The following is a 14,965-nucleotide window of genomic DNA, read 5'->3' on the forward strand; positions in this document are numbered from 1 at the left end:
GGTTTAATACTGGCTTTTGCATCAGAAGCTGTGTGTTTATGTGTAATAATGTAAAATGTAACAGAGGGGAAAAGGTATCGAACTCATGAAAAAAGGGAGGTGAAACAAGGGCATGGAAAGCCAAGACACCAGCTGAAATCAATCAGTAATTAGATAACAATCCTGCCCCTTGACAGTGCAAATGAATATTCAGTCCCAACTAATGGCCTGTATAAAGGTGTCCCATTACCAAGGTGTCACACAAGAAACATCTCATGATGGGTAAAAGCAAAGAGCGCTCTCAAGACCGTCGCAACCTTATTGTTGCAAAACATACTGATGCCATTGGTTACAGAAGGATTTCTAAACTTCTGAATGTTTCAGTGAGCACTGTTGGGTCCATAATCCAGAAGTGGAAAGAACATCATTACACCATAAACCGGCCACGACCAGGAGCTCCTCGCAAGATTTCTGACAAAGGAGTGAAAAGAATATCAAAGGAGTTGTCCAAGAGCCAAGGACCACATGTGGAGAGCTTCAGAAAGACCTTGTATTAGTAGGTACAATTGTTTCAAAGAAAACAATAAGTAATGCACTGAACCAGCATGTGCACGCTCACCATGCAAGACTCCACGTCTGAAGAACAAGCACAGTGAAGCTCGCACAACATTCGGACAAGCCTCTGAAATATTGGGAGTATATAGTCTGGTCAGATGAGACCAAAATTGAACTCTTTGGATGCCATAATACACACCATGTTCGGAGGACAAATGGCACTGCGCATCACCTCAACACCACCATACCAACAGTGAAGTTTGGAGGTGGGAACATTATAATGTGGGACTGTTTTTCAGCATACAGTACTGGCAAACTTCATATAATTGAAGGAAGTATGAATGGAAAAATGTACCAAAACATTCCTGATAAAAATCTGCTGCCATCTACCAGGATAATGAAGATGAAACTAGAGTGAACATTTCAGCATGACAATGATCCCAAACACACAGCTCTTACTTGGTTTCAGAGAACGAAAATGAAGCTGCTCGAATGGTCCAGCCAATCACCTGACTTGAATCCCATTAAAAATCTATGGAAAGAACTAAAGATCAGAGTTCATAGAAGAGGCCACAGATCGGTTTTCGTGGAAGAATGGGCCAAAATCACACCTGAGCAATGCTAGAAAACTAGATTCTCCATACAGGAGGCATCTTGAGGCGGTTATTACTGACAAAGGCTTTTGTACCAAGTATTAAATACATTGTTTAATACTTTTCCCCTGTCATTTCACATTTATTACACATACCTAAATGTTGTTGCCAACATCTGGTACAAATTTCATGTGAGTAGCACCTTTAGAAATATATTTACTGAGAAAAACAGTGTTCAGTTTTTTTTTTCTTTTCTTTCACAAGATTCAACTATCAGTTGACTATAGGCCAGATGTAATTTGACTATGTAAATACTTAGTCGAGGATCTATCTATCTATCTATCTATCTAGCTAGCTAGCTAGCAAATCCATTTAAATCGCTTAAATTGCCGGTGCGAGCGCGCTCTCTCTCTAAGTACATCGCAACATCGATGCGCCGATACACAATTAAACATTAATTTACGAGATTAAATCGGAACACAATATATACCTTTACAGAATCATTGTTCAAGTCGGTCACGGAAAGTAAAACAAAAATTTGTCACGGGTGGTGGGATATGTTCATACATGTTAAAAATATTTATAAAAAAAACGTTTTTCACATTTTGATTTACCGCATTATCATACAGGGCTGGTAGTCCTATGTGGAGTCAGACACTACACACACACACACACACACACACACACACACACACACACACACACAGGTATATAACCAGAGTGAGTCTCGTAGTTCATTTGAAGGGAAAATGTAACGTTACCGAATTCAACGACATCCTATACAGTTGTGTGCATCAAAGTTTGTGGTTACAGTTTGTGGAAAAAGCACCTATTGGCTTGAAAAGAGAGATGGACAGATTACTGCCCCAGAGTTCCCCATGCTTAGGCTGGTTTCCATGGTTTCAAGCACACACTTGCCAAACGTTTGTTCGCTTATTTCCATTGCCGTATCACTGAACGACGAACAAAAGAGTGCAATGGGTGCGTATGCAGCCCTAAAACCCAAACTGTTTATAAATAGGACAAAATGTTCACCACTCTGTCCAGTCATATTCTTTAAAAACACCACTGATGTGTAAATTTATTTTTCTTTCTTTGTCTTGCACCAGGCAGTCTTGTCCTTGCTGCAGGATCGATCACTGTCTAAAAGCGGATGCGGAGCGGAGTTAAAACATATCAGGTTGTCCTTCATCCCCACTTCTCCCACCATCACACATGCATTTCGATTAGGACGGCACTTGATTTAGAAAAAAAAAAGTGTACAAAAAGTGAACCGCATTTTACATCTCAGACTCACTTGTTCATTTTATATTTTGTATCATTTCGAATGATGTGTCTGAGGCTGAGGAACCATTAAAGCCAGAATTCAAAATACCCCTCAATGCCCACCCCCTACCCGGCAAAGTTTTTTTCCTCTGTATTTAATTGAAAATAAATCCCATGGTCGATACGGCTTCAATTTCAGGTACGGCATCGCATTCTTATTGTTAACATAAAAAAGGTGCACGTTTAAAGAGAAACAGGACAAAACTAAAGGTGTCTTCGATTAGCTTTGTGGGAAAAGTGGATGTTTTATACAGAAACGCCTTACATTGTTAATTTGTGAATTAAGAGTCAATTTATTACATGAATTCAGTGGATTAAAGCCCTTTTAAATCTGACCTACACATGTAAAAAAAAAAAAAAAAAAAAATATATATATATATATATATATATATATATATATATATATATATATATATATATATGCTACCCCATAATGTCTTTACATTTTTACTGTATTTTTAATACATGCATAAATTTTTTTTTAAGATTTTAAATGGTTTCATATATTGCATTCGACACCATATCAGGGCCATTATGGAATATGAGCAAAAACTTGAAACGTGTGTGTTTTTAAAACTCCAAAAAATCTGTGGGGTTTTAATTTCTATCAAGGACGAAAGCCACATATACACTTTGCATCGTTGGGCAGACGTCACTTGTTTTGCATTACGCCTTGCATTTTCCCTTGAATTAAGGAAATGTCCGGAATCACCAGATCATCATACTGGAAATTTCCGCATTTAAAACTGGAAGATTCAAATTTTCTTCATGTAAATTTCTGTTGTTGTCTTCCAATATTATAGAGTATAGAGTTTTAAACTTGAAAATTTCTTTTTTTCAATTCCCATATTGTCGTTTGCCGTCGTATGAATTTATTTTGGGTTTTGGACCTTTTTTTTTTATGTGTTTTCCACATTTCTGCAGAATTACGTCAAGTTGCATAGACGGTAAAAAAAGAGTCTATCCAACGCAAGTGTATAGATCATCTTCGGGTTTTTTTCCTCCTCTCATCATCCTAAAGTGAAATGTGTGACGAGACTGATTTCCCTTCAGGTCACTAATCTTTACCCTGAATGGACCGTTCCAAGCTGTTAATGCTTTGATTTGTGTTTGCGCTTTTGTGCTAGAATGCGAAAATGGTGTTTTTTTTTTTTTTTTTATCAGGGACCTTCAGGTTTTGGACCAGAATAGAAGCTTGTTTTGTGGTTGCATTTTAACTGAAGAATATCAGAACCGTACCGCCACCACCGCGCTTCACCATGGGCTTAACTTTCGCTGAGGCGTAGTCAGACAGTCAGTTTTTATTTATTTGATAAAAGTTCTGGTACTTCCCAAGTGTTTCTGCAGCTCCAATAAAGTTGCTGTTGGTCTCCTGGTAGCCTCTCTGACAAATGTTGTTCTTGTCTTTTCTTCAAGCTTTGGTCGTCGGATGAAACCAGACCGATGTCGAGAAAACCCTTCAGAAACTTCTGACCCGTATTTGGGGTTAACTCGAATCTATTCCCTGATTACGGTGTATGATCTTTACTTTCGAACAGGAGATTGAAGATAATAGGATCTAGCTGTTAGTCACATGACCCTTTTATAAAATGGTGCAGAGGGTAAAGTAAGTTGTTTTTATTTATTTATTTATTTATTTATTTATTTATTTATTTATTTATTTACTTTAAAACAGCTCAGTTTAGTCTTTTTTTTTTTTTACGTTTTGTGCCATTTGAAGTTGCTCAATCAACCTTCACATTAGCGAGTCATGCTGTATGTAAATCGACATGTCTTCTCAGGACTTATCTCCGGCGCTAATTGGATTTTCATGCATGTCTGATATCTTGTTTAAATACTTCCACGAAAAATGAACAACAATGTTCAGCGTTATCAATTATTGCAATATCCTGATTAGCGTTATCTCTGAACACGATTGCGCTTCATGAACGCGAGCAGCCTTCAGTCTTTGTACCTCATAAACACCTCTATAAACTTGTGCATGAAATAGTTCTGGAGATCTAGCCGGTTTCTTATCTGGTACCTGAATCTGGTGAGCTAGTTTGCACAAGCAAAAACATCTGTTCGAGCGATCAAAGTTCACTCGGGCTGCTCTGTGAAGGAGTCGGTTTGCTTATCTTTAGAGATAAACAGAAGGAAGGTGTGTGTTTAGTGTCAGTACACGAGAGGAGTTTTGGGTCACATGTTTGCAGTCGTAGGATTCGGATTTTGACAAATAACTCGGAATTGGAATTTAGAACACGGCTGACCAGAATGAGCAGCTCATTAACCAGACCGCTGCGTCCGAGCAGGAACCGAATGTAACCTGTAAAGACCAAGGGGATAAAACTCACGTTTCTCTGACCATCTTCTGTGTATTTGTTCGTCTCTGTGTCACAATCAGTGACACACACACTCTCTCTCTCTCTCTCTCTCTCTCTCTCTCTCTCTCTCTCTCTCTCTCTCTCTCTCTCTCTCTCTCTCTCTCGCTCACACTCACACACACACATTTTCACTTTTTCTCTGTGTATGGGTGTCTGTGTCTCTCATTCACTGATTATCTCTCTCTTTCCCCTTCCCACTGCCATTCTCTCTGCTTTACTGCCTTACTGCCCATCTTTCTCTCTCTCTCATTCTCTGCCCTACTGCCTTACTACTCTCACTGCCTCTCTCTCTCTCTCTCCCCCTCATGCAATGATTCTCTTTCTACCTGTGCCGCTCATTTACTGATTACCCCCCTGTGCCGGACTGGCTTTCTCTTTTTATCTCTCTATCTCTCTCTTTCCCTCATCCTACCTGTGCCTCTCTCATTAACTGATATTCTCTCTCTCTCTCTCTCTCTCTCTCTCTCTCGTCACTGCCACCGGTTGCAGGTAACAGTGGTGGTATTGTGGCGCAGTAGTCAGAGACAGTAGCCATGCTGTCATGGTGACTCACAGAATGACTCCATTGAGAGTTGAGGCGTGTAACAGTGCTGGTGTCCTGTTGACTCGTTCTGTGCTGCTGCCAGTACGAGGACGACGGGAAATCAAGCCGTCCTCCGGTGCACCTCGTAATCGTGGGCGGTCCCGAGCCGAACATCACATCATTGCTGTCTTTAAAAAGCATCCCTCTGCTTTATCTTCACTCCCAAGTGCCTTCTGTGAAGCACTGAGAAGTTTCTAAATGAAATTGCCACTGAAGTGCTATAAGCAGCACCACTTTAATGACCACTGGTAAACCCAGACAGCAGCTCTGTTCAGATTATTGAGACAATTAACACATTACACTTCCTTATGATGGAAAAGCAGGCGAGTAAAGCGCAGGGCTTTAAACAATAAAAAAATATATAATTTCCTGATACTGATATGGTCAGTCATGTCACAATACACGTTATTGAGGATATTGCAATATATTTTAATAGATTTACCTGGATTAAATCTTTTTAAATGGAATGTTTACCAATTTGCTTTTCCCATTACACATTTAGTCTCCATTTGCTGTTAATAACCTTCACTCTTCTGGGAAAATGCACCAATAAATCAGCAGTCCCTGATACTGTAGACAGCGAAAGTCAATAAAATTAATGAGTTTTTATTATTTTTGGTTCCAAATGATCTACAGCCCGCGTTCAGTCAACAAAAACTTGGCTGTTTGAAAACGCTCTCCAAAGTGGATACTTTTTTTATTGTGCCACTGGTTCCATGCTGGAAGAAGAAAGAGAGACACAAAAGAGAGTTCATCGAACACAGCTTTTATTCTCCTGTTTTCACCCCGTTGTTTTCCGTTTCCCGGGCTCACACACTTGCTCGCGGTTCGGGGACGCCTTTCCGTCTTGCCACTCGTGGATCGGTTTGCTTTCCTCCAGCGTCCTCCTGTTACACTTATGGATCGGCAAGCTTTCACTTTCTAGCGTCCGCCTGAGTTTCCTCGCTTTTCTTAGCGTCCACCTGAGTGCATTTACCGGCCGGCGTTCTCCGCCTGCGCTTAGTCGCCGTTCAGTGATCCTTCTGCTCTTCTCCACTTGGTGGTGCTCTCCATGAGGCTGGTGTCTCTCTCCTCTTTACTGGCATCGCCAGACTGAAACCGATTAGTCTCATTACCTGCAGGTGTTTCCGTCCGGCTCCGCCCTCCACTCACGCACAAACATTGTTTTCACGTCACGGTGTGGACTGTGGATAAACGACAAAGTGATTAAACGGCGTGCGGAAATGCCGAAGGCTGGAGCGTTCAGGGACTTTTTCAGACGTTTTAGAGTGAACGAGCAACTTATAAGAAATTATTGAAAACGAACGTGTGGATGCGGAACGTTTTAAGGGAAAAACACCTTTTTTTAAATATATCCAGATTAGTGTAGATGTAGCCATAGTGTGAGGATGATTTACAGCGCATACTTGACTGAACCTGGGCAACTTGTAGTCATTGAGTTGGCCATGAACTCTAATGATTACCAGAGTATCATATCATCAAACCTAAGGCCTTCTGTCTGACAGATAAAGCTTGGCTGAAATGTGGTCATGCAACAGGACAATGATCTCAAGCACACTCACAAATACAGAATGGCTGAAAATAGAACAGAATAAAGGTGTTGCAACGGCCCAGTCAAAGTCCACACCTCAATCCAAATGAAATGCTGTGGCAGGACCTCAGGAAAGCTGTGCATAAATCAATGTCCCCAAACCTCAATAAGCTGAAACAGCATTGTAAAGAATAGTGAGACAAAATTCCTCCACAATGATGAGACAGATAAGTACATAAAATTGAAAAAAGGTTCTACAAGCTTTTGCATTTCTTCCTCCTAACCGTACCGAAATGGATTTAAAAAGTAAGGTGTACAGTTTTATATACAGTACATCCGGAAAGTATTCACAGCGCTTTACCTTTTCCGCATTTTGTTACAGCTTTATTACAAAATTCATTCATTTTTCTCAAAATTCTTAAAACAGTACCCCATAATGCCAAAGTGAAAGAAGTTTGTTTGAAATCCATGCAAAAGTATTCACAGCCTTTGCCATGACAATCAAAAGTTCATCTTGTTTCCACTCATAATCCGCGAGATGTTCCTACCACTTGGAGTTCACCTGTGGTACCTTCAGTTGATTGGACATGATTTGGAAAGGCACACGCCTGTCTATACGAGCTCCCACAGTTAACAGTGCATGTCCGAGCACAAACCGAGCCACGAAGCCCGAGGAATTGTCTGTAGACAGGATTGTATCAAGGCACAGATCTGGGGAAGGGAGCAAAAACATTTCTGCAGCATTCAATATCAAAATAAGCACAGATGGGGCCATCATCCCAAAATGGAAGTTTGGATCCACCAGGACTTTTCCAAGAGCGGGGCTACATGGCCAAACTGAGCGATCAGGGAGAAGGGCCTTAGTCACAGAAGTGACCAAGAACCAGATGTTCACTCTGAAAGAGCTCCAGCGTTTCTCTGTGGAGAGAGCAACACTTTCCAGAACAACCACCATCTCTAGCACTCCTGCAATCAGTCCTGTTACTGGCCAAACAGAAGCACTTGACAGCCCACCTGGAGTTTGCCAAAAGTCACCTGAAGCACTCTCAGATCAAGGAACAAAGATTTAACATTTTGGCCTAAATGCCAAGCGTTATTTCTGGAGGAAACCAGGCACCTCTCATCACCTGGCCAGTACCATTCATACAGTGAAGCATGGTGGTGGTGGCATCATGCTGTGGGGATGTTTTTCAGAGACAGGAACTGGGAGACTAGTCGCGATTGAGGGAAAGATGAATGCAGCAATGTACTGAGACATCCTTGATGAAAACCTGCTCCAGAGCGCTCTGGACTTCAGACTGGGTCGGAGGTTTATCTTCCAACAGGACAACGTCCCTAAGCACACAGTCAAGATAACAAAGGAGTGGCTACGGGACGACTCTGTGAATTTCCTTGAGTGGCCCAGCCAGAGCCCTGACTTGAACCTGATTGAACATCACTGGAGAGATCTGAAAATGGCTGTGCATTGATACTCCCCATCCAACCTGATGGAGCTTGAGAGGTTCTGCATAGAAGACTGGGAGAAACTGCCAAAAAATAGGTGTGCCAAGCATGTAGCATTACAATAAAAAAAAAATAAAAAAAACTTGAGGCGGTAATTGGTGCTGAAGGAGCTTCAACAAAGTATTGAGCAAAAACTTTTTCCATTTATTTTATTTGTAATAAATTTGCATGCCGTTGTCATGGTGGTGGTGGTTTTTTTTTTTTTTTTTATATATTCTGAGGAAAAATTTGGATAAAGTTTTGATAGATTGGCTTAGGGTTTCAATGGTTTTCCCAGAAGGACTGGTTTCCATTTGAGTCTGGGTCCTTTCAAGGTTTCTTCCTCATACTGTGTCAGGGATTGGATCATTATGGAGAAAACGTATAGGTGGATATTTCTGACGTAAAAAAAAAAAAAAATATATGTAATTTATTTCATTCTGTAAAGCTGCCAAATTGCTTTTTATATGAAATTGAATCTATACAAATACATTTTTAATGTTTTAGTTTTAATACTCAATTAGAAGAACTCAATTACAGTGACAGCATTTTGAAAACGTGGACAGCAAAATTGACCAGCGTGGATGCGGCAGTGTAGAATAATTTGGCTAAATCAAAACGGATTATGTGTAACGTTGTGAAATATATAAAAGTGTTGCATGTTTGTGCAACTATTAACCTTACACCTAAATATGCATTACTCACACTGTGGGTATAAACTTTAGCTCAAGCTGGTTTATCATCTTTTTGCAAGTCATCTATCTTTTTTTTCTTTTAACTTCCTGTTCCGTTTCTCACTTTTGGAGGAAACATCGGTATGCTCACAGATGTCGATCGAAGCCCGTGTTTAAAAAGTTCATGTGATCATCTGCAGCACAATATGAGCAAAAGTATTGGGACACCTGACTTTCAGCCGTATGTGGTTGTTTCCCCAAACATTTCCCACAAAGCTGAAGGAGGTTCTGGGATGCAGTAACATGGAAAAAAGAAATTTCTTCACTTGAACTTGGAGACCCAAACCTTCTCCAGCATGACACAAAGTGCAAAAAGCCAGCTCCATGTAGCTGTGGGTCGGAGTGGAAGATCACAAGTTTGGGACACATTTGGGATGAATGTGAACGCTGGCTTTACACTCCAGGCCTCTTCACCTCTCTCACATCAGTACCTGACTTTACCAACACCCTTGTGGCTGATTTAATCTTCACAAGCACACTCTAAAATCTAGTGGAACATCTTCCCCGAAGAGTGGAAGTTATTAGAAGAGCAAATGGGCACTAATGTTGAATGGGATGTTCAAAAAGCACCCTGCCAAGTATTCAGTCAGACCATAGTTAATTGGTAATACATTGTCACATTGTACTTTTCTGAGATTGCGATAACCTGATTATCCTTCATTTATTTATGAATTTTTTTAATGAAAACATTACAGTGCCTCCACTCGGTGGCTTTTGGGCTGCCTGTCCATTCATCCACTTTAGATTCTATTTAGCTCAGTATCTCAAGAAGAAGTGTTTAAATGTTTGTATGATCTACACTATATTTCCAAAAATATTGGGCCACCTGACCTCCTGCTGGTTCTTTTTCACTCTGTTACCACAAAGCTGGAGGTACTCAATTGTGCAGGACGTCTTTAGATGCGCTTTTATACAATTTTGCATTTACTTGAACTTGGAAACCCAAAACTTGTTCCAGCATTGCACAAAGTGATCTTCTTGAAGATCTGGTTTACATGCTTGTAGAGGAAGATCTTGAGTGACCTGCAATAGAGCTCTAAAGAACACTTTTGGGATGAATTGGAACGCTGACTGCTGACTGCCTTATCAATCATGGAGCATCTTCCCAGAATAGTGGAGGGAATTATAAGAGCAAATTGGGACTAAATGTGGAATGCAATGCTCAAAAATCACATACTGTACATATGACCAGGTGACCCAATACTTTTGGCAAAATAGTGTATATGCAGAATTATTATTATAACCAGTGAACAATGATTAGTTCTTGGAATTGCTCCAAACAGGGTCAAGGGTCATTCCGTCTTGAATAGTAAGATTTTGTCCTCTCCATGTGTACATTTCTGCATCAGTCTGTCTGAGTTTCTCGTTGGCACGATATTGCAAGCGTGACTAAACGTTTTGTATGAAATTATCGTTGTAACCAGCAGATGAACCGATTTGGTGTTTGGAATTGATCCAGACAGGCGGAAGGTCACAGCGAGCTTTTTGTTCAATAGCTTCTATCATGTTCAAGTTATTTCTGGCGTAGAAATCGGTAGGACGAAGAACTCCTTGGCATAGGAGCTGATTTGTACTTGCGGCACGTCGAAAAAGATTTTGAAAAGCACAGAGGGGGGAGCGAGACGGTGAGCCGACACCGAGGCCCGCTGTGAACTTGTTCGGCGTTTCGGATCCGAAGGAGAACGGAATGAAATGGTTGAAGATCGGTTCAATGATTCAGCAAAAAACACCAATAAGCTTGATTTATACTTTTGTAGCCCAGCTAGGGTTACTATAACACACTGTTTACAGGGGTGTTTATAATATAATAATAATAATAATAGTAATTTATTTTATATAGCACCTTTAAAAGGAGCATCTCTAAGTGCTTTCTGAGCATAGAAGAAAAAAAGAGTATAATAAGTAATAAGTAAAAAAAAATAAGAAAAAACGTAGGGGCCACAACCAAAAGACCGGAATCAGAGGAACGGCGATCACGCCTTGGAGTGCAGACAGTTAAAAGCCGTGTCAAATAATGAGGTGCCATTCGTAGACGTAGGGTCTTATAGGTCAGCATTAGAATTTTAAAATCAATCCGGAATCCGACCGGGAACCGATGAAATGACTCCAAACCTGGAGAAATATGCTCACCAGACCTGGTCTCAGTCAGAATCCTTAGTCCAAACACCAAGAAGAAAAGCATTACAGTAATCAATGCGTGAAAAAACAAAACAAAAGAATTGATCACTGAAAAAGATAACATGGGGTGGAGTGTTGCAATGTTCCTGAGATGAATAAATGAGGTAATAACTATACTCCAAACATGTTTTTCCCCCCAAGTTTTTTTCTTTTTTCCTTTTTGCCTTTATAAGGATTTTGATGCAAACCGTATCATAACAGTGCCTGTGTGTCCAAATCCTATTCTGGTGTATTTCCCCTTTCAGAGTGCTATTATACAGTTCGGTAGTAATGCGTTGGTTCACAACGTGTCTCTTCCTAGCGTATTTTGTTTCGGTGATTAGCTGAAATTGTGCATGTTCCCGCCCCTGCGAGTGTAATGAGAAAGCTGATTGGAGAATTGGGATTTTTTTGAGGCTACAAAAGGAGACCGTGCTAAAAGGGACACTTTTGGGCGCAGTAAGTGTTGTGACCACTTCAGTGTTCTGCATGTATGAGAGTTGATTTGCGATGGCTGTCTTCTGCGATGGCTGCTACACCTCATTCATTGTCGTGACCGATAGCCAGAGAGTTCTTTCAGACCGCTTTATCGGTCACTGCAGTTAAATTATTGTTGGACGTGGCTGAGCGGAGCCGGTACCAGACATGACTCTGCAAAACACAGGGCTTGGAGTATCGTCGGCTCGGAGAGAGAGGAATGTGATGGTGTTTGGCCGGGGGACCAGGAGGTTTTAGCCGCTTCCTACAAGGAAATTGCGGATTTCAGCCGTTCTGAGGATTTTTGTGCTCACTCTCCCCAGCAACGTTTCAGGCCTGCAACAGGTAATGGTGTGACTGGTGTATGAGTGTAGGCTCATGCTGGGATACTGGCTGTTGTATTAACTCCTATGAGTTCTATTGACCTTGATTGGTGCTTGATACTATTATTTGTGTTGTTAAAAGGCCATGAGTTAAATCTTGGGACCTGATGTATTTTGGTTGCTTTTGATTGAGTTTTAGTGCCCAAGAAGGAATTAAACCTTAGACATTTGGGTTAGTTCATTCCTGTCTTTATTGAATTTTTTTTTTTTACATTTATTTAAACAATTCCTTTATAGCAGTTGATTTCGTTTGTTCTTTATAAATAAATCAAATTGTTATTTTGCGTAAACTCACCTCACTCAACTCTGCTAACCGTCACGTAACTACATTCAAAGGAGGGTAAAAATCCATATACTGGTGTTGGGGTAAAAAGAAAGTTCGAATTTGGTGCTCTGCCCAATTGAAGTTTGAGGGTAGGGGGCGCTACACTTACAAGGTTAAGGAAATTTAGGAACCATAACCATTTTCACGGCCTACGAATCATGTGCAGGTTTTCACACCAGTCAGTGATCAGCATTTGTCAGGCTTTTTTAAATTTATGCTTAATAATTTGTTATTCTTACTTTAAGCTGCTTAGATTTATTCTGAGCCCAAACTGGTTTGTTTCAATTGAAGGATTAAAAAAAAAAACAGCTTTGCATCAGATCCGTGTAAACAGCTGACAATTCTCCCTTTGTGGTGTACTCTTGGATTCCGAACAAGCCTATGATGGTAGTTCACCTTCACGAGAGTATATGGGCTGCATGTACCCGGACGTTCTCAACCTCCGATCCAGTATTGTGCAACAGGATGAGGAAATGTACGTCACTTATTGAGCTTATGCCATCCAACAGTTAAATAATCAGCGTGTAGTAAAAGTATGTCAGTTTGCTCATTAACTTCTCACAATACTCTCATCATTCCGACCGACTGAAAGTGAAAAACTTCAGTCATTTTAGAATTTCTAAATAGCGTCACGCCAATCTAGGTCGAAGCTTACAGTGGGATGTTACCTAAAACACACACATTATTGGACTGCAATACATTTAAACACTTTTCTACTCAAAGTACATGGGTTGGAATCTTCCAAAATGTATTAAACAAACAGATGTACTCCATATAACTACCGACCTCTGCCAAAACTCCTGCAAAAATGCCATAACGCCCCATCATACCCTCCTTGATCCTGCCATATAAATAACAATCGATGTTGGCATGGCATTGAAAAGCAATAAACAAACATACCTTGTGGATGTTCTGGTTTCTTAGATCCATCATGACTTCACCCTGAAGTCAGCCAAATCCTTTTTTTTTTTTTTCTTTTCTTAAAACACATGTTGCCTCACAGGAAATTACAACATGTTCAGACTAAATCATTATTTGCTTATTAAAGGCTCATGTCCTCCTTCCTATGTAGAGAGCACGGGCAGTTTTTCTTTCTTGTCTCATGGATATTGAAGCATCTGGAAAGATAAAGCTAAATGTCTAAAGACCTGCGAATTCAGCTTTAAAAAAAATTAATGAATAAATAAAATAAAATATGAATCCCTACCTGGTCCTGTGCTAATCCTCAGGTTTTTTATTTTATTTTTTATGTTTCTACAGAACTATGTTGTCCAGCCTGAGCCAGTGGTTCTGGAATGAGCGCCTGTGGTTTCCAGCGGGTTTGGGATGGGCCGACCTGCAGGATCGCGACGGCCGCATCTACCCCAAAGGCTCTGACCTCTGGGTTACTCTTCCAATAGCCCTGGTCTTTCTGATCATACGGCAGATATTCGAGAGGTTTGTGAAGATCAACGTCTTTATACATCAGTTAACATCAGTGTAGAAGTTTTTATTATTATTTATTTATTAATGTTTTTTATATTCCGTGTCTCACTCACTATTTTCTCATGACCTTAAAAATAAAACCAGCCATTTAAACCATCGTAATAAGAACGGTACATTTTCCGAAAGCCGAATGAAGAAACGCAGCACACAGTGCACCAGTGGAGCATGAACGATGTGTATGAAGCAGCCACCGATGTGTCGTGACACGATTCACCCCATAACGATGCGATTTGATTCAACGCAATATGATGCAGTGAAAGAAATCTGATGCTATACAATTCAATATGGTAGAGATAGTCTGCTTTTATTTTTTTGGTTTAGATAGACAGCAGATCATAAATGCACTTAAAGGCCTTCTGATCTTCTAAAGCGTGGCCGTTCGCAAACTTTTTACTGTTCAGTCTTCAGGAAGATGCAGCTCTACCTCTGCCATGTAAATCTTTATTCTATGTGACTCTCACGCCTTGGTCTCCGTAGTGTACATATCAAATTATTGGTCACTTTCTACATAAAAGTATAGCACACCTACTCATGATTATATAACTAAATTGTTTTTTACCAACACACACCTTTTCAAATCTACTCGTCACATCGGTACCTTTTATGCCGAAGCGCCGCCGCGAATCTTACCATCTCTAGTAGAAATCCATCGGTCCATCAGTCTCAAACTGGCGTAAAAGTCCACACTGTGCGATTTCAGAAGAATTCGGCCAAATTGCAACTGTAGCATATTGAAATAGTGGCATGTTAGATGATGCAAGTGCTAAGCTTGTGCTGGTGAAGTATTGTTTATAATGCACAAAAGGCCAAAACTATCCCAGCGTTCTAATTAGGATGCAGCTGCGTGGGCGAAGCAATACTCCTAAAAATTTACACACATCTGAAAAACATCTCGTTCGGACCAGAGGTCAACAGATCTATCGGGATGATTTTTGGCATTTTTTTTTATAAACAGCATCACCCAATTGTGCTGCAATGATGGCGGTTACTAG

General features: G+C 40.4%; 1 protein-coding gene across 3 annotated transcripts in view; it reads left to right on the forward strand.

Annotated features, from left to right (window-relative positions):
* cers2a (ceramide synthase 2a) overlaps positions 1 to 14,965 on the forward strand; it is a 34,659-nt gene that overhangs the window by 4,439 nt on the left and 15,255 nt on the right. For all 3 annotated transcript variants that reach the window (XM_083544383.1, XM_083544382.1, XM_083544384.1), the window contains one exon: positions 13,749 to 13,925. In XM_083544383.1, coding sequence (XP_083400509.1) covers positions 13,753 to 13,925 — 173 coding nt within the window. In that variant the 5' untranslated portion in view covers positions 13,749 to 13,752. The remainder of the gene's footprint in view (positions 1 to 13,748; positions 13,926 to 14,965) is intronic.

Source organism: Silurus aristotelis (assembly GCF_946808225.1).
Source record: "Silurus aristotelis genome assembly, chromosome: 6".
Taxonomy (NCBI): Eukaryota; Metazoa; Chordata; class Actinopteri; order Siluriformes; family Siluridae; genus Silurus; species Silurus aristotelis.